The following is a 22,600-nucleotide window of genomic DNA, read 5'->3' as shown; positions in this document are numbered from 1 at the left end:
TTAACTAGCTGGCCCTGCACGCGTTGCTGTGCGTTAGTCTGTGAACTGGAGGGTAATAGCCCCCCTTCAGATCCCCCTGAGCCTCAGAGTCCCCCTGAGTCGAGGCAAGACACTGTGGAGAGGGCAGGTTTCATCCCTGTGTCTCCCCCCACCCTGTTCTGACCCATTACTTATCCCTGCCCTCTATTTGCCCCCCCCCTTACCTCCACCTGGCCTAGTTTGGAAAGCAGCCTAGTCTGCAAAGCCGAGGTGAGATATTGTGGAGAGGGCAGGTTTCATCCCTGTGTCTCCCCCCCCCCCATGTTCTGACCCATTACGTATCCCTGCCCTCTATTCGCCCCCCCCCCCTTACCTCCACTTGGCCTAGTCTGGAAAGCGGCCTTGTCTGTCTGATAATGGCCGCCTTGGTGGTTTCAGTTGCTTGGTTGATGATGTCATTTGGTTTGTGGGTGTGGCTTAGATTTCTCAGGAAGGGAGGGGGTGTACTGTGGGAGGAATTCCACTTGAGGGCGCTGTTTGACTTGGTGGAAAAGCAGGTCAAATCCTGCCAAGGTGTGTGATTTGAGGTTTTTCATGTCCCCTACAACCCTCGGGGAGTGGACTGGATCGCTGTGTCAAAATTTCAGGACAATCGGTCAAGCGGTTTCGGAGAACATAGCGGCCGGCAATTTCAAGATTTTTGCATTTATATATATATAGATATCCGTTAAGACATTTATCTATACCCAGCCTCTCATCATAAACCAGGAGTGACTTATTTGTGGCTCTCCACGTTGGACTACAATGCTCCTCAGCCTCAGCCCAGCCTGACCCATCAGGATTGAAAAGAGGTGTAGTCTATAACAGTGGTCCTCAACCTTGGGCCTCCAGATGTTTTTGGCCTACAACTCCCATGATCCCTAGCTAGCAGGACCAGTGGTCAGGAATGATGGGAATTGTAGTCTCAAAACATCTGGAGGCCCATGGTTGAGGACCACTGGTCTATAACATCTGGACTGAGTCACACATTAAACCTGACCTAAAGGATGTTATTATTGCCCATTCCTTCAAGCAGCCATATGTTGACCAGAACGCACAGGCATACTTTTGCCCAGAATTTTTTTTCATCTTTGGCACAATGTGGAATACTGCTAATCAGCAGAATGCCACTAATTGGCTCGTGGAAAACATACTGCAAAATAAATCAGACCACTAATGGACAGGAAGGGCTCTGGATCCACGTTACAAATCGGTAACTCCTCAATTCTTCATATGGCACTGTAGTGTCTGGCCTTTCAAGGACCTTGGTTTTCCATTTGCAGATCTTCTGATATTGCTCACATTTAAAAGCTTTTATTTTGGCAACTTAAATTTTAAACTTTAAAAAGTCATTATGGCTGCAAACTTTTTTTAAAAAAAAGTTCTGTAAATGTGGGCAGTACCAGCTGATACGTGAAGACAGAAGTGGCAGAGTAAGATTTTCAGTGGGCAGGAACCACCAGAAGCCTTGCCCTTCTATTGGCTAGCAGGAAGAGAGTAAGTTGCGCAAAAAAACAAATACATTATGCAAGCTGTTATGATTTGCATCATTTACACAGCTGAGCCTTTCGTTGCCATCTAATCTGGATTGCCTGTGTGCCTGATGGTGTTTAGTGCAGAAGGCAGGTGGTCCTGTATATATAGCTTCCATCCACCCACCCTGCATCCATGTCTAGGGAAGTAAACTAGTAAACTATGGAAGGACAACTGATTTGGGGGTTGCTGAGGCTGGGCACTGCAACTCCTCTTGTAGCTTTTTCTGTCTTTGTGCCAGGTCTTGGAGTAAGGCCAGTTTTTTAAAAAAAAAGAAACACAAAAGGCAAGTTAAGGCTTTAAAAATCACCTTTAATATGCGAAAATTACAAAATCGGCAATGTAGGGTTTTCATCACCTTCTTCCAGAACATGTATAAAGCAGCTTTCCCCAATGTGGCGACTTCAGCTATGGTTGGATTCCCATCAGCCCCAGTCAGCATGGTCATAGATTAGAGAAACTGTAGTGTCCTAAAACAACTAGAGGGTACCAGATCAGGGAGGGCATTATCAGTATCAAAAGACGGTTTTGGGATAATTAAAAAGGAGAAAGAAAACAATTAAAAAGGAGAAAGAAAACAAAGATTTGCGAAGAGGGAAGCTTTCACACCAGATTCAAAATGGCACTGCCAAAATAGATGCAATTCAGATCCTGTCTCTTCTGCAATAAGGGCAGTACTTCCAAGATGAGGCAAGAGCTTTTGGACACAGACAATGCCTTTAACTTTGAGTGCATAAAGTTCTTGCAAATGCACATTTAGGTAAGCACTGATTGCTATGCACTGGAAGCTTATCTCCAAGGTCTGGAGCAGAGAGCTTTCTCCAGACCTACCACCTAACATCCTCTTAAGTAGAGTTGTTGATAATCAAACATGGGTCCTCCTGTTTGTTCTGCCACTGAGTCATACTCCAAGATAATACAGGGACCCTTCACCCTGCATTGATAAATCATATGTATGGAATATGTGCAGCGCTATTTGGAGGTTCCTCTCAGCTATCTCCTGCCTCTCAGGTTCCTTTGAGTGTTGACACCAGCAAAGAATTCCCAAGACTGCCTCCAATTTCAGCACAAAATTCAGCCAATCACCCATTCCCACCATCCTTCTGAGTAAAACCCCTCCCCACCCTCTCACTATATATAAGGGTCTGGTGACTTTTGTTTCAGTGTATCTGAAGAAGTGTGCATGTACATGAAAGCTCATACCAAGGACAAACTTAGTTGGTCTCTAAGGTGCTACTGGAAGGAATTTTTTTATTTTGTTCCGACTACGTCAGACCAACATGGCTACCTTACCTATAACTCCAATTTCAGCATTACACACAAGGGACCTCTCAGCTATAGTAAGGATGGCAGGTCTTATTTCAGACAGCTCTTTGCAAGTTGCAGAGAATGCTATCGGGACAAACAAGGGCAGAAACAGAGGACTTCATCACTCTCCAGGCACAACCCCAACCCAGAAGAAGAAAAGTTAGAAGATTTTTGGCTGATAGTTTCTCAAAATTATTCTTTTCTTAAATATAAAGCAACAGTCAAGCAAAAAGGTGGTCGCAGAGGAGAATCTTCCAAGTTGTGTCTTCATTCAAGCTCTTGTTAATGTTTCTGCTTTGGTTTCATCGAGAAGAAAAGGTGACTGGAGGTCTTTGGCTTTCAGGTACTTCTCTAGTCCCTGCAAAAGAAAACAATTTTGAGCCAAAGGCCACATTCCCTTATGGGCAAGCTTTCAGAATTCGCATGACAGTGATGGTCAGGGCCAGAGATGAAAGTGGGTGGAGCTACCTTTGTAGCCTGCCTGGTGTTTTGACATGAGTAGAATGTGTACTTTTATTTAAAATGCATCTCTAGGTTATTCGTGGGGCAAAGGAATTTGTTTTCCCCCCCCTAGAAATACAGTCCAGCCCCCCCCCAGGTCTGAGGGACAGTGGACCGGCCCCCTGCTGAAAAAGTTTGCTGACCCCTGCTGTAACCCATCTTTCAGCCTTTATTTCGTGTTACATGCTGATTCTCCCTTAAGTCCCTCCTGCCTATTCTGGATTTTAAACCTCTGTAGACAAGGACCTGCCTAGGTTGTTAACTCTAAAAGTGACATACAAACACTTGTAAAACAATCAAAAAGATTTTATTGCTAATAATAATAATAATAATAATAATAATAATAATAATAATAATAATAATAGGAAATAAATTATTCTTAGCTGCTTTTTTTTTATTATTCTGACACAAAAGTATTTTGTGTTTTTTGTATGTCCCATGTAATTATATGTAACCAGCATCACAAATGCCAATTGGGAGAAAAACCTTTATAGCTCTGTGGTTCCAGGCTATGGACAGCTGAAAGACGCTATTGCCTGATCCCTTATGAAAAAAGAGTTTGCCCATGTGGAGTTTTATCCCATATTTGCCATCGGCTGAACATTCTTCAGTCTCAGGGCTACAACAGGCATAGGCAAACTCCGGCCCTCCAGATGTTTTTGAGACTACAATTCCCATCACCCTTGACCACTGGTCCTGTTACCTAGGGATGATGGGAATTGTAGTTCCTAAACATCTGGAGAGCCAGATTTTGCCTATGCCTGCTCTACAACATCTCCAATATTCTTTGCACTGGCTCAGAAATAAGAAATTATTTCCTTTAGAAGCAGATACTGAATCCTTAACAGGAGTTCACATAAAATGGTGCTCTCACCTCCCCAAAGTAAGAGACTAGAGGTGAAATCTCACATACAGCGGGTGGGTCATCATCTCCTGATAAACTGAAAAGAGAGAAAAATGAAAATAGTGTCTCTCTGCAAACATAGGGCAAACCACAGAAAAGAGAGGCAGGCAACAACAGAAATTGCTCAACGCAGCCCCAGGCCAACTTCACATTTCGTATCATCTGTTTGGTTTTGGTATTTTAAAACTGTAATCTACCATAGGTGCTTGGAAGACAAGTCGTATATAAATGAAGTAAACACTAAACAGAATCACCAGAGTATTAGCCAAGTGTTTTTCCCTTGCCACCCAAACAACTGCAACCAGAATGTATAACTGCAGTGTACTTCTGTACGCAGGAGACCGGACTAGATGACACTTGGGGGTGCCTTCCAGCCATGCAATTCTATTATTTTATGGCATCACACACCTGGGATGGGGAGAAAGGCACCCCAGATCAGAGAGGATGGCCCTAATAAGCTTTGAATCCTGAACCCCCCTGTGCTTTATTATTACACCCCACCTTTAAAATAAAACATAAAAAGCCTTCCCTGGGCAATATTAAGATTAGACAACTGGGCCAAAGCAAAAAAGATGAATTTTAACAAGGAGAAATGTAAAGTACTACACTTGGGGGGGGGGGAATGAAAGGCACAAATACAGGATGGGAGACACCTGGCTTGAGAGCAGTACATGTGAAAAGGATCTAGGAAACTTGACATGAGTCAACAGTGTGATGCAGCAGCTCAAAAAGCCAATGCAATTCTGGGCTGCATCAATAGGAGTATAGCATCTAGATCTAGGGAAGTAATAGTACCACTGTATTCTGCTCTGGTCAGACCTCACCTGGAGTACTGTGTCCAGTTCTGGGCACCACAGTTCAAGAAGGATACTGACAAGCTGGAACGTGTCCAGAAGAGGGCAACCAAAATGGTCAAAGGCCTGGAAACGATGCCTTATGAGGAACGGCTTAGGGAGCTGGGTATGTTTAGCCTGGAGAAGAGAAGGTGAAGGGGTGATATGATAGCCATGTTCAAATATATGAAAGGATGCCATATGGAGGAGGGAGAAAGGTTGTTTTCTGCTGCTCCAGAGAAGCGGACACGGAGCAATGGATTCAAACTTCAAGAAAGAAGATTCCACCTCAACATTAGGAAGAACTTCCTGACAGTAAGAGCTGTTTGGCAGTGGAATTTGCTGCCAAGGCGTGTGGTGGAGTCTCCTTCTTTGGAGGTCTTTAAGCAGAGGCTTGACAGCCATCTGTCAGGAATGCTTGGGTGATGTTTCCTGCTTGGCAGGGGGTTACATTGGATGGCCCATGTGGTCTCTTCCAACTCTATGATTCTATGATTCTAAGATGTGTTAACCACAACTTCTCCTAATCTAGTGCCTTCCAAATGCTTCTGGAATACAACATCCATTTTGGTGGCTGCAGCAGATGGCTGGATCCAGCCCCATCTTGGAGAAAGCTGCTCTGTTACACTCTTCCCCTCCCTGGTATAAACCCCAGAGGGCACAATTTATCTCCACAAGAAGATCTCATCTGAGCTATACATTTAAGGCACTATCATACTGCTTTGAACAGCCATGAGTCCTGGGAGCTGTGGTTTGCAAAGGCTGCTGAGAGGGGTTAGGAGACAACCCCCCACCACCCCAATTTCCCTCCCAAAGCACCAACTCCCAGTGTGGTTTAACAATCACCGGGGAACTCTGGAAATTGCAGCTCTGGGAGAGGGGATTCTGAGAACCTTTAACAAACTACAGCTCCCAGAATCCTTTGGGAGAATCATAGACTCATAGAATCGTAGAATTGGAAGAGACCACAAGGGCCATCCAGTATCCTTCTTGAACTGTGGTGCCCAGAACTGGACACAGTACTCCAGGTGAGGTCTGAGCAGAGCAGAATACAGTGGTACTGTTACTTCCCTAGATCTAGATGCTATACTCCTATTGATGAAGCCCAGAATTACATTGGCTTTTTGAGCTGCTGCATCACACTGCTCACTCATGTCAAGTCTGTGGTCTACCAAGACTCCTAGATCCTTTTCACATGTACTGCTCTCAAGCCAGGTGTCTCCCATCCTGTATTTGTGCCTTTCATTTTTTTTGCCACGCCTGTTTAAAGTACGGTAGTATCATAGTGCTTCAAATGTATGGTGTGAATGAGGCCAAAAATCTGTTCCAAGGATGTTAAACAGATATTTAACAGTTAGTCCTGACCAGACCCCCAGCTATTCCGCATTCATAACTGCAGCTCCCCGAGTTTCCTGGGAAGAGGACTTGACTGCTAAACCAATTGTAGCCCCGTAAGAGGAGTAGGGGGGTCTTCTAACAACTCTCAGCACCCTTAAATAATTCCCAGGGTCCTTTGCAGGAAGCCATGACTGTTTAAAGTCAGTCAGACACACACACACACACACAGACACAGACACACACACAGACACAGTTTCACTGTGGCAGCATTTCATGTCACAAATTCATCTAGTGCAGCGATGGGCAACCTTTTGAGCTTGGTGTGTCAAAATTCGCCAAAAAAACGAGCATAACTCGGGTGGTGTGTCACTTCGAGAAAAAAACAATAATTTTGCGGTATTTATAGTTTAAATAACAAAAGGTATAATTGTAATATATAACTGTATTTAATAAACCAAAAACTAATTATTTAACCAAACCAAACCAAAAACCCCTTATTTATCACAAAGTGCCCAGAGTTATTGAGCTTTTTGGGGGGAGCTGCTGACCAAAGTTTTGGAGGTTTTTTTGGGGGGTGCAAAAGTTGCTTTGCTTTTGGGGGGGTGCCCCAAAGCTGCTGCGCTTTGGGGGGGGGAGAGAACAGAAATAAATGATTAATAATACCTTCGCTGGAACTAACATGCAGCACTGACATAGTCTGCCAAAGTGCCCAAAAAACAGCACAGAAAGGGTTAAAAAACCAATCTCTGGCTACCAGCAACAACAACAACAACAACAAAGGATCTGCGTTTTAACAGCGGAGACAAGCTGTAGGAGGAGCAGGAGAACAAATGGAGGGAAACAACAAGTGTGAATGGGCCGATGGGGCGCGTGGCAGCAGTGAGGGCTCTGCGTGTTACGTCTGACACGCGTGTCATAGGTTCACCATCACTGATCTAGTGCTTCCTGGCCCCTCGGGGTAAACTACAGTTTCTGCAATAAATGGGAGGGGCCTTCACAGACCTTGGTTCCTCAGGTATCCTCTGGCCATTGCCATTGACAAATCGAGCTCCTGCCTTCACAGCCCAACGGTAGTGCTGGCAGAGGAGTGACCGGCGAGCTGTGGTGGGAGTGTCTTTGTCGGCCGCATCGGAGTTCTTCAAAGGCGAGAACTCCTCTTCCCTCGGGACCTCAAAGGCTACGAACTTCCTGTTAACAAAATGGAGAAACTGGAGGCTTAAAATGGGAGTTTCAGCTGTGGTCGTGCCCTCCTGTGTGTGCAGCATGGAGCCGTTGAGGCCACAGTACGTTCCAGAATCCAGGAAAACGTAACTTGCCTTATCCATGAAAGGAATGCAGGGGGACCTTGCAGCTGTTCTCCAAGCTGCCAATTCCAGTTGGACTTGACTGCAAAAGCAAACTAAAGCCACACCCGCACCAGACATTTAAAGCACTTTTATACTATAGGAACCAGCCTGCACCCTGCAGCCATCATCTGAGGCCCAGGAGGTCTGGAGAGTGGCAAAAGGAGAACAGGGACTTTTCTGTGGTGGCTTTCCGCTTGTAGAAAGCTCTCCCCGGCAAGGCTCGCCTGGTGCCATTGTTACGTATCTTCAGGCACCAGGCAAAAGCCTTCCTTTTTAACTGGGGCTTTGGCTTTTAACCACCTTTGGCCTTTTAAGAGTGGGTAGGATGTTTCAAAGTTTTAATTATGGGACACGGGGGGCGCTGTGGGTTAAACCACAGAGCCTAGGGCTTGCCGATCAGAAGGTCGGCGGTTCGAATCCCCACGACGGGGTGAGCTCCCATTGCTTGGTCCCAGCTCCTGCCCACCTACCGTAGCAGTTCGAAAGCACATCAAAGTGCAAGTAGATTAATAGGTACTGCTACCGCGGGAAGGTAAACGGCATTTCCATGCGCTGCTCTGGTTCGCCAGAAGCGGTTTTGTCATGCTGGCCACATGACCTGGAAGCTGTACACCAGCTCACTAGGCCGGTAAAGCAAGATGAGCGTCACAACCCCAGAGTCAATCACGACTGGACCTAATGGTCAGGGGTCCCCTTTACCTTTACTTTAGGATGTTTTAATGTATTTCTTCTCTCCCCCCCCCCCCAGGTTTTAATGTATGTATGGTGTGGGCTTTTTCAGTTGCCATGCCCCCCCCATGTGACTAATAAATTTAATTAATGAATAAATAATTTAGCCACCATGGCTTCCACACCGCAAAAGTAGTCTAAGGGTGCTGACTTCACAGGCCTATAATTCCCAGCACTCTTAACAAAATACAGGTGAAACTCGAAAAATTAGAATATCGTTGAAAAGTGCATTTTTATCAGTAATGCAACTTAAAAGGTGAAACCAATACATGAGATAGATGCATGACATGCAAAGCAAGGTATGTCAAGCCTTTATTTGTTGTAATTGTAATTATTTGTCGTTAGGCGGGTCAATTATACTATAAATGGAATGTAATTAATGAAATGTCATAGTGATGTTTGTTTTTGTTTATTTTTGTATTATTGTAACTATTTGTTTTATTAGTGTGGAATTTCCCAAAGAAAGCGTTTGTAAAAATTAAAAGGAAAATAAAAAATAGTAAGTTGCATTACTGAAATAAATGCACTTTTTGACGATATTCTAATTTTCTGAGTTTCACCTGTACAGCCCCCATGCTTCTCCCTGACTGTTAGAGCAGTATAAGGGTGCTTTTAATTTATGGTGTGGATGTGAACTAAATATTTCTAGATAGGTGATCGGAAAACATGCTGCATTCAAGCTGGGTCTCTGGATTCTAGCAGAATGCAATCAATCACTATCTATCTATCTATCTATCTATATCTATCTATCTATCTATCTATCTATCTATCTATCTATCTATCTATCTATCTATCTATCTATCATCTATCTATCTACACACATACCTCTACAGCACAATTGGTGTAAAGCACTGCTCAGAAAACCTCTAATAAAGAAGCTTAAAATTTCACTGTTGTTGGTGGAGCCATCCATGTTATTAGGAGCACAGGAAGCTGCCTTCTGCAGAGTCAGACCCTTGGTTCGGCTGGCTCAGCACGGTTTACACTGACTGGTAGCAGCTCTCCTGGGTTTCAGGCAGCGAGTCTTTCCCAGGCCTCCTTTGAGATTGAACCTGGAACTTTCTGCATGCAAAGCAGATGCAAACCACCTTTTCCCAATTCATGATGGATTGTCACATTTACATCTTTTGAAGAGTTTTCTTTTATGGAAAGTAATGCAGCCAGGCATATAAATTCCAAACGGTTTTCATAGGCAGCCCCACATGTAACTCATGGTAGTAGTCTAGAGGCTACTGGGGCATGCCATTCTGCCCTGTTACAGCAGCTGCACATGTAATGTTCTCATCTACTGACTGCAATAATCAATCCCTCAAAAAAGAAAATGCTCTTGCCATTTTAATTCAGAAAACATAACCAGAAGCTATCCGAAGTTTGGGAGACACCTGTGTTGTCACAACTCCCTGCCCTGTAGCTGCTGGTTCCATTATCATTTCACACTCCAAATGTTTTGGACTACAGCTCCCATCAGGCCCAGCAGAAGCGGATGGGAGGTGTAGTACAAAACGTTTGGCAGGCACCAGGCTGGCTAAGGCCAATTGAGTGAGTCTCCCCCCACTCCCACCCCAAAAGAATAGGATACAGAGAAAGAGAAAAGAGACACATCTGGCACTAACTTGGAAAACTGGAAGACATCAAACACAAACTTCTCCAGCTTTATCCCGTTGGGTTTTAGCGGCTTCACCCGATTGCCCTCCTGGTCGACGAAAGGGACTTTCTTGACAGCCACATGGCGTTTCAAGCAGGGCTCAAACTTCCTGGTGGGCAGGAAGGACAGAGACATAAGCGCACAGGAGATTTCCTCAAACTCTGCTCTGCTCAAAAGTTGTTGTGCAGCAAGATCATTCAGGTCATTCCTTGCACTGCACAGCTGTAAGGGGAAGGAGGGGCACATCCTGCCTTTTCACCTGCCTGAAATCTACTGCCACAAATCAATGGATCACCCTTGGATGATCAAGAGCAGGCGTAGGCAACCTTGGCTCTCCAGATGTTTTGGAACTACAACTCCCATGATCCCTAACCACTGACCCTGTTAGCTAGGGATCATGGGAGTTGGAGTTCCAAAACATCTGGAGAGCCAAGGTTGCCTACGCCTGATCCAGAGTTACAGTGTTATGAGAGACGGAAGAACAACCTTTCAGTGTTTCAGTGGGTTGGACCTGGTAGACCTTCCAACTCTACAATTATATGATTCTATGCACAAGTTTGCTAGGGACCCAGGTGGCGCTGTGGTTAAACCACTGAGCCTAGGGCTTGCTGATCAGAAGGTCGGCGGTTCGAATCCCTGTGACGGGGTGAGCTCCCGTTGCTTGGTCCCAGCTCCTGCCAACCTAGGAGTTCGAAAGCACGTCAAAATGCAAGTAGATAAATAGGAACCGCTATAGCGGGAAGGTAAACAGCGTTTCAGCTTCATTGACTATGCAAAAGCCTTTGACTGTGTCGACCACAGCAAACTATGGCAAGTTCTTAAAGAAATGGGAGTGCCTGATCACCTCATCTGTCTCCTGAGAAATCTCTATGTGGGACAAGAAGCTACAGTTAGAACTGGATATGGAACAACTGAGTGGTTCAAAATTGGGAAAGGAGTACGACAAGGTTGTATATTGTCTCCCTGCTTATTTAACTTATATGCAGAATTCATCATGCGAAAGGCTGGACTAGATGAATCCCAAGCAGGAATTAAGATTGCCGGAAGAAATATCAACAACCTCAGATATGCAGATGACACAACCTTGATGGCAGAAAGCGAGGAGGAATTAAAGAACCTTTTAATGAGGGTGAAAGAGGAGAGCGCAAAATATGGTCTGAAGCTCAACATCAAAAAAACCAAGATCATGGCCACTGGTCCCATCACCTCCTGGCAAATAGAAGGGGAAGAAATGGAGGCAGTGAGAGATTTTACTTTCTTGGGCTCCTTGATCACTGCAGATGGTGACAGCAGTCACGAAATTAAAAGACGCCTGCTTCTTGGGAGAAAAGCAATGACAAACCTAGACAGCATCTTAAAAAGCAGAGACATCACCTTGCCGACAAAGGTCCGTATAGTTAAAGCTATGGTTTTCCCAGTAGTGATGTATGGAAGTGAGAGCTGGACCATAAAGAAGGCTGATCGCCAAAGAATTGATGCTTTTGAATTATGGTGCTGGAGGAGACTCTTGAGAGTCCCATGGACTGCTAGAAGATCAAACCTATCCATTCTTAAGGAAATCAGCCCTGAGTGCTCCCTGGAAGGACAGATCGTGAAGCTGAGGCTCCAATACTTTGGCCACCTCATGAGAAGAGAAGAATCCTTGGAAAAGACCCTGATGTTGGGAAAGATTGAGGGCACAAGGAGAAGGGGACGACAGAGGACAAGATGGTTGGACAGTGTTCTCGAAGCTACGAACATGAGTTTGACCAAACTACGGGAGGCAGTGCAAGACAGGAGTGCCTGGCGTGCTATGGTCCATGGGGTCACGAAGAGTCGGACACGACTAAACGACTAAACAACAACAAAAACGAAACAACAACAAAAACGGCGTTTCCATGTGCTGCTCTGGTTTGCCAGAAGCGGCTTTGTCATGCTGGCCACATGACCTGGAAGCTATACGCCGGCTCCCTCGGCCAATAATGTGAGATGAGCGCGCAACCCCAGAGTCGGTCACGACTGGACCTAATGGTCAGGGGTCCCTTTACCTTTTACTTTATGCACAAGTTTAATTTAAAAAACAGGGGGGAGTGGGAGGAAAGTTTCATCATGGCACTTCTTGATCATATCTTTAGCTTTCCCTTCTGGTGGGGGAGCTTCATCCCCTTAATTATTTTGTTTCCCTGTTTTTCTGCAGGAGGGGCGGTGTGTTTGGCAAACTACTGGTGGGGGCCTTTCTGCTGAGCTATTTTCATGGGGAAAGGGGAGGAAAACTGTGCATAAGTTATTTTTGGCGATTCGCAGGACACTTCCTGGAAATCTTTGGATAATGATTCACTGGTATATTGGAGTTGTCACACAGAGTTTGGATGGCCATTTGTCAGGGATTCCTTAGCTCTGATTCCTGCATTGAAGGGGGTTGGACCAGATGACCATTGGAGGGTACTCTACCAAGTCTAAAGCACTATGATTCTACAGCTTCTAACCAGAAAACTAGGAGCTCAGTTTGTCACAACGCTGATACAATGCTCAGAAATGTAAGAGATCCCTTCCCACCCCATTTTCCATCTGGTACACAGGATGAGACCCTACCTCCCCACGGACTGTCTAGCCAGAGTGCTGCATGCTCTAGTTATCTCCCACTTGGACTACTGCAATGCACTCTATGTGGGGCTACCTTTGAAGGTGACCCGGAAACTACAACTAATCCAGAATGCGGCAGCTAGACTGGTGACTGGGAGCGGCCGCCGAGACCACATAACACCGGTCCTGAAAGACTCACATTGGCTCCCAGTACGTTTCCGAGCACAATTCAAAGTGTTGGTCCTGACCTTTAAAGCCCTAAACAGCCTCGGTCCAGTATACCTGAAGGAGCGTCTCCACCCCCATCATTCTGCCCGGACACTGAGGTCCAGCGCTGAGGGCCTTCTGGCGGTTCCCTCGTTGCGAGAAGCAAAGCTACAAGGAACCAGGCAGAGGGCCTTCTCGGTAGTGGCACCCACCCTGTGGAACACCCTCCCATCAGATGTCAAAGAGATAAATAACTACCTGACATTTAGAAGACATCTGAAGGCAGCCCTGTTCAGGGAAGTTTGTAATGTGTGACATTTTAATGTATTTTAAATTTTTGTTGGAAGCCACCCAGAGTGGCTGGGGTACAAATTATTATTATTATTATTATTATTATTATTATTATTATTATTATTATTTCCGTCAGAACTGATTTCCAGGATGCAGATCCCACACGTAAACTCTGAAACAGGTCATGGGAAAGTGAAGGCACAACTGCAGGGCTTACTCTGTGACAGCCTTCAGGAAGTCAAGACTGAAGAAGTGATTGCAGATATTTCCAGCGCTGTATGTCAACCGGCCATCCGCATTTCTCCTCTGTGCCGTTTCCAAGGGGATCTCACTGTATTCCACCACCTGATATACTCCGTCCACAGAGCACACCACCCCAACAGGCTCTGTGGGGTAGGCTTTTTCCACTACCTTAACACAAAAAAACAAAAACAAAAAATTAGAATTTTTGGGCCAGTCAGGTAGCAAGTAAAATAACCACAAAGGTAGAGGGGCTGGGTAATTCTTGAATCTGCAGATCAATTCCACTCAGAGGATGCTGGATTCTGAAATTCACAAGGTCAATTAATTGGGTGCATATGCATGTTTGCCTGTTAGGCATGAGATTACTCAACTGTTGCAGGCCCAGGGAGTGGGGGGAAGGATCTCTGCCGGTCACCCCCCGACACCCTTCTAAGATTTTCCCTAGGCACTTCCCACAGGTGTTCCAAGTTCATCTAGTAAACTCACTTTTCATGTTTTGTTTCATTTTGCTTTAAGGCTACTTAAAGTTCCATATACTGTCTATCTCAGACACTATCTATATTCAACATGTTTATGGTTCGGAGGCCGGCGGAAGACACGCAACACAATTACATGGAGGCAAAAGCAGATCTAGAGGAGAGATGCTCTACTTTTAAAAAATGCAACAACAAAGGAGGAAGGTTCATTTGAGTAAGGAGGGATTGTTAATCAGATTCCATCTGATTCCATCTAACAACTTAAAAGCACTCTCCTTACCCCCCCCCCCCCCGATGCAAAATGAACTTTTAAACTCTTTTAAGCCTTGCCTGCGATTAATTTGTGGGATTTCAGCCAGCTGGCTTTCAACCACATAAGGTTAAAATTGCACCACTTAATCAAGCGTAAGATGCAATTGTCCTTTACTTAGATGAGCCACGTAATTGTCATTTGGATGTTTGCTAGAAGTGAACACGAGTCACTCCTAGCAGAGATGGAGATCTTCTCTCTCACACTCTCTCTCTCACACACACTTGCTCATCCTTCACCATGACAACCCTCCGCCATGCACACAAGGGAATTGTCCAATCCTCCCTGCCCAATGTTTTGTTTTCTTTCACCTTAGCACCGCAGTCAGCCCCTTTCAAGACACAGAAACCAATGAAGACAGGATCTGCCATTTTGACAAGGATGTTGTCCACACAGTAGACATGGATGTACTGGATGCCACACTGCTCCATGTGCTCCAGGATCTTGTTGTCCATCAGGGCGCGGTACAAACCGCCATTGCCATCTGCAGCACACAAGGAATGAGTTAACGACTAGACAGAAACTGGGTTAGGACCAGCACCAACTGGCCAGCGCCAATGCTATCAACCACCCACCTTTGCCTCTCACCTGCAATCTCTGTTACCGGTTTTACCACTGCTTGTAAATGGTGCCGGAGGAATTTATAACCAAACAAATGCACATGTAGCACTTGGATTTTTAAAAATGCATGCAGCCCACCTTCAGGGGTGCAGGTCAAAGGGGGAAATGATTCCCTGATCTGTCAACCTGATAAAATATGGCCTTACCCTGGCCTTTGAAAGCTGGGATATATATTTTAGGACACATCCTATCCTCTTGATTGTAATATTCTTATTGTTTTTAAAAACAGTTTATAAATTGGTGTCTGGTTTTTATTTTATTTTCCTCTTCCCTCCCTGTTCCCTTTTCCTTCTGTGTATTTTCCTTTTGGATTGTAAGCCTGTGGGAAGGGACTATCTTGTTTTGACTATAAGTAACCCAATCTGGGAGTCTTTAAGGCTGAAGAGCAGGGTACAAATATTATAAACAAACAATTTTTAAAAAAATGAAACCCATCCTAGAGCTTCACAGTGAAGGGCAGGCAAGAGACCTAAAAAATAATTATAATAGTATGTGGGTAGCGCTGTGGGTTAAACCACAGAGCCTAGGGCTTGCTGATCAGCAGGTCGGTGGTTTGAATCCCTGCGATGGGGTGAGCTCCCGTTGCTCAGTCCCTGCTCCTCCCAACCTAGCAGTTTGAAAGCACGTCAAAGTGCAAGTAGATAAATAAGTACTGCTCCGGAAGGAAGGTAAACAGTGTTTCCATGCGCTGCTCTGGTTTGCCAGAAGCAGCTTTGTCATGCTGGCCACATGACCCGGAAGCTGTACACCGTCTCCCTCAGCCAATAAAGTGAGATGAGCGTTGCAACCCCAAAGTCGTCTGCGACTGGACCTAACGGTCAGGGGTCCCCTTACCTTTTTATGTATTATATGGCATGATTGTATTCCCTATACAAATATTGAGGTATATGGTCTCTCAGTGCAATCAGTATATGCATATGTCTGGCTCACTTAAAGCTATATAGAACCTTTACTCTCAACAACAATGCAACTCACAGGTGGAGAATACAGTACTTTTATTTTTTATAAATCTTCATTATTTGTAAAGGGAATCTTTGTAAGAGTTAACACTGTATCATCCCTTCAGAGCTGTGCTTTAACTCTGTACAAACATGTCTCGGCTACTCTTTGGAAGAATTTACAGAACATTTCTGAATATAAGAGAACATCTTCTTTTACTGAATATAAGAGAACATATTCTTCTGCTCCGGAGAGTCAAAAATTGGCAAACGACCTGAATCAGTTTTATAGCAAAGTCAAGCATTATCAACTAGAGCAATTCACTTGGCGCCAGAGGCACCAACAACCACCTCAAACCTGTTCTGAATTCACTACGGGGACAGAAGTCAAAAGCTCCAGGCGCAGTCGGAGTGGCTCCTCTTTGCTTGAAATAGTGTTCTGCACACTTCGATCCTCACACAGATATTTAACAGATGTTTTGTATAAAGTACGTTTACATTGTAAAATTAGCCAAAGCAAATTCCAAGTATGTAAGTACTTGGTGAATAAATTACTATTCTATTCTATTCTATTCTATTCTATTCTACTTTTCTCCTTCCAGCGTATGGTGCTTTCCATCTACTTTTTTTTTCTTTCCTTTTATTGTGGTTGCATTTTAAAAAATAACGAATCAATTCTAAAAAAGAAAAATGATACAGCTGTGCTGCTACGAGAAAGCTCTGCCCTTGCCACATGTGAAGGATTTGCTACACACACAATGCCCCTTTTCACTCAAATATTCAAAACGGTGCCAATGAGAGGCCTTCAGAAGCTCCCAAGAAGGACACACTTCCCCAAGTTCAGGAAAAGTGCTGCCTACCTGGCGCCATGGCAATCCTGCCTTTCTCTTCCAAGATCGCTTTCCCATCAAATGCCACAGCTGGGAGCATCCTCTGCTCAAACATGACGACGTTGGACTTCTCCAGGTTAAAGTAGTTGTGCTCCTGGAAGAATTTCCCTGTCGGTCCCAAAGTGAACTCGCTGGTCATAATGTACCTGCAGGGGAGGCACACGGGGGCACTGCAGTTAGAAGCATTGGACGAGGAAACCAGCAGGCTTGGATTCACACAACCAAAGCAAGCAGAGCACATTACTTTTTTGCAGTTGGGCACACCCAGGGCATGAAAAGCGAGCATGCCAAAGACAGGCACATGCCTTTCTTTTGAAGATTCAAAACCACAGAAGTAAACAGCAGTGCCACAACGCAGGGGGAAGAAACCTTGGAAGCCAAACAATGCCTCTACATAGCTCCATCCTTATTTCAGCTATTGTGATATATTTATACATTGTGATGTTTAGGTGGTGATATATGACAACGTTAAAAACCAGGTATCGCCCAGCCCTAAACAGAACCCTGTTTTCACAGTGGCCAGCCAGGTGTCTGTGGGAACCCCTGAACAGGACTGAGAGCCCAAGAGCCCTCTCCCGTCCTGTAGCATCCAGCAACTGGTTCATAACCATTGCTGCCTCTGGGAGCAGAGCTACTGGGACTAGGAGCCATTGATAGCCCTCTCCTCTGCCACAAATTTGTCCAGTCCCCTTCTAAAGCCACCCAAGTTGGTGACCATCCCTGCCTCCTGTGGGAGGGAGTTCCACAGTTTAACCATGCGCTGAGTGAAGAAGTCATTCCAGCTTCATTCAGCTTCATTGGATGTCCATGAATTCTAGTATTATGAGGGAGGGAGGAAAACTTTTCCCCACACCATGAATATGTCATTTTATAAACTTATATTGTGTCACCCCCTTACCTCTTAAAATGAAAAGTCCCGAATATGCTTCTCCCCCTCTCCAGAGGTACTGTTTCAGTTACATGCAAATTTATGTAGGTTTAACCAACTGATTAACATTCAGTTGATTATCTGACAAAGATTTCAGGGGGCAGTCCTGATATTTTTGGCGCTTTGGAAATATCCTAGTTAAATGTCTAAACAAGGGTCGGCCAGGTTTACCTTGCCTGGGCCAGTTCACTCCAGCGGAGATCCCTCTGTGGGCTGGACTGCCTGCGTGCCCGCGATTTCTGGTGTCTGCACATGCGCAGACACAGTTTCCAGTGTCACGGAAGCGAGTCCCACGCCACACTGCACTGGTTTAGCACAGCACACGGGAACTCACTGAGCCAGCGGCTCAGTTTGGGGGCAGCTTGTGGGCTGGTTGAACGACCCCCATGGGCTGCTTGTGGCCCAAGAACCATAGGTTGCCGACCCCTGAGCTAAACAGACTTTGCCAATGGGAGTCACACTGCAAACCAAGTAGAGGGCATCAGATTGGCATAAAGCCACCCCGCCATTCAGCAAATGGAACAACAGCAAAGAATTCTGGGACACCATGTGACCACAAGAGCTATTGGCCAGTGCCTGAAGACCCCAGGAGCCAGCTACCCACCAAGGGACTGTGCAGCGAGTTCCAAACTTATCACCAGCCAGCTGCTCCACTCTGCGGATCCGCTCTGCCTGGATCTGATAGAGGGTCTTCCGGCTCGGCAGCCCCACATCATACATGCCCTTAGGGTAAGGCACCCCGAGGCGTGTCCCTTGCCCTCCAGCCAGAAGGAGCACGGCCACCTTGTTCTGGGAGATCTTACGGAGCCCTTGAAGGAGACAAGAGAAAGATCATCGGAGCAAATATGCATCTCGTTCAAATCACAGTTGGAAGGAAGGGACCACGAGAGCCGTCTAGTCTAGTGCAATGCAGGAATCTTTTGCCCAATCTTTTGTCAAACCCACGACCCTGAGATTAAGAGATTATTGGCATCAGTCCAGATGGTTGCCCATGGAGACAATGCACAGGGTGAGAGTCTCCTTTGGGGGCCTGGAAGCCCCCCCACCCGTAATGGGGGCAGCAGCGATGGCACCCTACCAGGATCGCACTGCTGGGGACGTTGCGCTCCCCCCTGCACCCCTCTTCCCCTGCCAGTGCCCACCTGCACCCCAAGCAAGAATCATCTAAAGGAGGCACGGGGGTGGGGGTGCAATTTCTGTAGACCCAGCTGACTTCTTTCCCCTCATCACTGAACAGGTCTGACAGCTCAAGAAGAAGCTTTAAAAACAGAGGCAATGCTTGGGAATTTAAATCATTTTAAGTACTTTTATTCTAACTCTTCAGCCAAGAACGTTGCCCAGAACAGTTTACGATCACAGTTAAGTCTGTTTCTTCCCTCAGACTTTCCATCAAAAATATACAACAAAAAAGGAAAAGGAACTGGGAAGGAGAAGGTAAAAAGCAATCCCAGACAGTACTACTTAGCACTTAGAGCGAGGCAGGGGGAAGCCTCTAGTAGCCCTAGGTCCTGTTGATGTGTGTGTTCCTACAGCTCTCTCTACACATGCCCAGAGGTGCTTTGGTCTTCTAGGCAGTTGGTTGGTATCCTCAGTCCCAAGTGTCTTTGTAAACTGCTCAGAGGCTTTCTGTCCAATAATCAGTACATTATATAATTTTTGTTACAGGTATTAAAATTATGTTACACAGGTGCACAAGTATTCTGAACGCAGAACTGGTGTTTGCACAGCTCCCAAGGCAAGTTGTGGCTCATCCCAAAGCACACAACACACAGACACCCAGGCATGCCAAACTGTGTTTTGCAAACACAACCCTTACTGAAGGCTTTGCCAACATGGCGCCCGCCCTTCATAAACGGGTGGCCTACAACTCCCAACAGCCCTAGCCAAATATTGCCACCAATGGCAACTGAAGATTATCAAGCTGGAGGAAGCTGGAGGAAGGAGGCTGGCTTCCGGGACGGGGGGGGGGGATCACTCCGTAAAATGTTTTGCCCAACAACAGCATCTTGGGCCACAGACAATGCAAGGGAACCTCATAGGGAACAGTTTCCTGGTGTCTAAGTGTACAATTTTTGGTGGCACAAAACTTATTTTACTGTGTGAAAGTTGTGCAATCTTCCTTTCTTTACTCAGGTTGTTTCTACATTGAACAATGAACAAGAGAAATATGCTGGTTTATATGTCGTCCACTACAGTACAGTATACAGTGGTACCTCGGTTTATGAACACAATTGGTTCCGGAAGTCTGTTCATAAACTGAAGCTTTCATAAACTGAAGCGAACTTTTCCATTGAAAGTAATGGAAAGTGGATTAATCCGTTCCAGACGGTCCGCAGAGTACTTAAACTGAAGCGTTCATAAACTGAAGCATGGGTGTAATTGGTTCCGGAAGTCTGTTCATAAACTGAAGCGTTCATAAACTGAAGCGAACTTTCCCATTGAAAGTAATGGAAAATGAATTAATCCGTTCCAGATGGGTCCACAGTGTTCATAAACCGAAAATTCATAAACCGAGGTGTTCATAAACCGAGGTTCCACTGTACTGTTATTCCAAAGGGGTAGGTGGGTGTGTCTTATTAAGTGGGCGTGACCGAACAAGGAAAGGCGGTGTTACAAGAACAAAACCTACTGTACAGTAGTCCGTTCTCCAATCTCCACACGCCCACTCTCTGAAAATAAAAACGTAATTAAAGCACTAATAGGTCGGACCAAAGGTCCATCATTATCCAGCCATGTGCCTGCCTTGCTCATCCTCCTTCATCTGCAACCCCCAGCGGTCAAAAGGGCTACCAAAAGCCAGGTCTCTCCTGGCCTTACCCTCTTCCTCCCACTGCTCCAAAGTCCGCCGGTCGCTCCTGCAGACGCTGCCGAAGAACTCTGGAGGGACGGGCTCTATCCGGCAGCCCAGTCTCTCCTGGCGCGGCTCTTCCTCCTGCGCGCAGGCCTTCGCCGCCTTCCGGCAATGCTCGCCCAGCTCCTCGGCGTCCAGCTTCGCCAGCGCCTCCAGCAGCGAGTCTCGCTGCGCCGGGTCCAGCTCGCCCCAGAAGCGCAGCAAGTGGGACTGGCCGGCACGCTCCAGCCGAGCCCGGATCTCCTCTTCCAGGCACGCCATCACCCTCCCTCTCTGTGCTGCTTGCTGAGCTTTTGCAAAGGGGAAAGAGAGTCTTTTTGCAATTTGCAACAACGACAAAACTGTCCCTGGGGAGCGCGCGCGCCAAAGTTTGTGGAACGTTCCCCGGGAAGAAACGGAACGTCGCCTCCGCCAAGTTCCGCCTGTGGAGGTCGGTTACTTGCAAGATCCCCTCTTGCAACCACAGCACGGAAACCAGTGTCACTTCCAAATCCACGCCCCCCCCCCTCGCCTGAGTGCACCGATTTCAGGCGTGCACTCGTCCACCTATGCAGGGTTCCCCTTCCATTGGCCAGAGGGAGCGGGAAATAAGACAAATTTGCAACCGACCAAGCTTTTAAAAAGCAACTGGTGGGAGTCAGGCCTCAGGAGGAAGGAGAGGAAAGGCTAGGGGAAATTGCAGCCACCACGCAGTCCCGCCCCCAGGCATAAGGAACGCCCCCGCTTCCACGTCCTGTTTTCCGCGAGGATGCGTAACTGTTAGCTGTTGATACTGGGCGCTTGCTTAGAATCATAGAGCTGGAAGAGACCACAAGGGCCATCCAGTCCAACCCCCTGCCGAGCAGGAAACACCAAAGCATTCTTGACATATGCCGGTCAAGCCTCCTTCTCCTCTTTGGAGAAGGAGACTCCACCACACTCCTTGGTAGCAAATTCCACTGCCGAGCAGCTCTTACTGTCAGGAAGTTCTTCCTAATGTTTAGGTGGAATCTTTTTTCTTGTAGTTTGAATCCATTGCTCCGTGTCCGCTTCTCTGGAGCAGCAGAAAACAACCTTCGAAGTTGTTTGTCTGAGCTGAAGCGATTCCGCCTACTTGCAGTGTAACGCTCTGCATGTTTATGCCTAAATCCTTCAGCTCGAAGCGGGTTGGAGATACTTCCAGATTTGCAGCCGGATCCTTTGAACCGAAGATGCCAAGGATTGAACGTGGGGTCTTTGGAGGCGAAACGGCCACTTGCCGCTGGAACTTCCCGGAACGTTTCCAGCCATCTGTCAGGGATGCTTTAGTTGTGAATCCTGCATTGCAGGGAGATGGACTAGAGTGGACGACCCTTGAGGCCCCATCCAACTCTACCAATCTTTGATTCCACGCCTGCCCCAACGCGGTGATAATCCTTGACACTCTCTCCTTCCACCCTCGTAGTAGGTAGGAAGGGAAGGCCTGAGATAACCTCCTGCAGAAACCAGAGGCCCTAATGGAATGGCCTTAGTAACGCCAAGTCTGATCTGCCCCCAGGTCTCATTCTGGCATTTGGACAGCCAACCTTTTCACATCGGCCGCCGAAGCAGGTGGTGGGATGTTTCCGGAGGGGAGTGCAGAGGATGAGCTCCAGAGCTCTGCTCTTTGGCCGATGGGTTGCGGCCTGATCCTGCTAGAGCACAACCACCGCACAAATATAGGGTGTAAAAGATTAAGAAAAAAAGGGTCCCCAAATGCATGTTTGGGTTAAAAGTGGGTCCTGAGTCTGAAAAGACACGTTCGAACGAAAGACTAGAATCTCTACCTTATTGATCCTGTATCTTATTGATTTCGAACTTCTTTCTATTTATACTTTTTGTTTTTTGCTTGGCTCTGTATTTACATTTGCACCAAAAATTCGCTAAAAAGTAACACTTACAGACCTTGTTTGAGATTTCTCTGTTTATGAAAAGAGAAAGTTTGCCTAAAATCAAGGCAGCCCTATTAAGTTTCAGGGGGTTACTGCATCCTTGTTGCACTTTGAATTTTTTTGCAAATCCTATGATACTTTGATATCAAGATTGTTTTTAAACTGTTTCTATTCCAGTGCAGATAAATCTGTCATTAAACCGCAACATGCCAAATACACCCTTGTGCAAATTAATTGAA

The 22,600-nt window shown here is 46.1% G+C and overlaps 1 protein-coding gene across 1 annotated transcript; it reads right to left on the bottom strand.

Annotated features, from left to right (window-relative positions):
* Positions 1-1,842: 1,842 nt before the first annotated feature.
* Positions 1,843-22,559, bottom strand: UAP1L1 (UDP-N-acetylglucosamine pyrophosphorylase 1 like 1). Its single transcript, XM_035112896.3, has 9 exons — positions 20,439-22,559; positions 18,226-18,430; positions 16,664-16,839; positions 14,556-14,728; positions 13,433-13,626; positions 10,124-10,264; positions 7,438-7,623; positions 4,235-4,301; positions 1,843-3,217 (listed from the first exon to the last, which is right to left on the bottom strand). Exons 1-9 carry the CDS (start codon positions 20,731-20,733, stop codon positions 3,131-3,133), a joined length of 1,524 nt encoding a protein of 507 aa, XP_034968787.2. The 5' UTR covers positions 20,734-22,559; the 3' UTR covers positions 1,843-3,130.
* Between the last annotated feature and the right edge of the window lie 41 nt (positions 22,560-22,600).

Source organism: Zootoca vivipara, chromosome Z2, assembly GCF_965207765.1.
Source record: "Zootoca vivipara chromosome Z2, rZooViv2.hap1.1, whole genome shotgun sequence".
In the NCBI taxonomy this organism is placed as follows: Eukaryota; Metazoa; Chordata; class Lepidosauria; order Squamata; family Lacertidae; genus Zootoca; species Zootoca vivipara.
The sequence above is the reverse complement of the archived record's forward strand: the minus strand, read 5'-3'. Positions and strand labels throughout refer to the sequence as shown.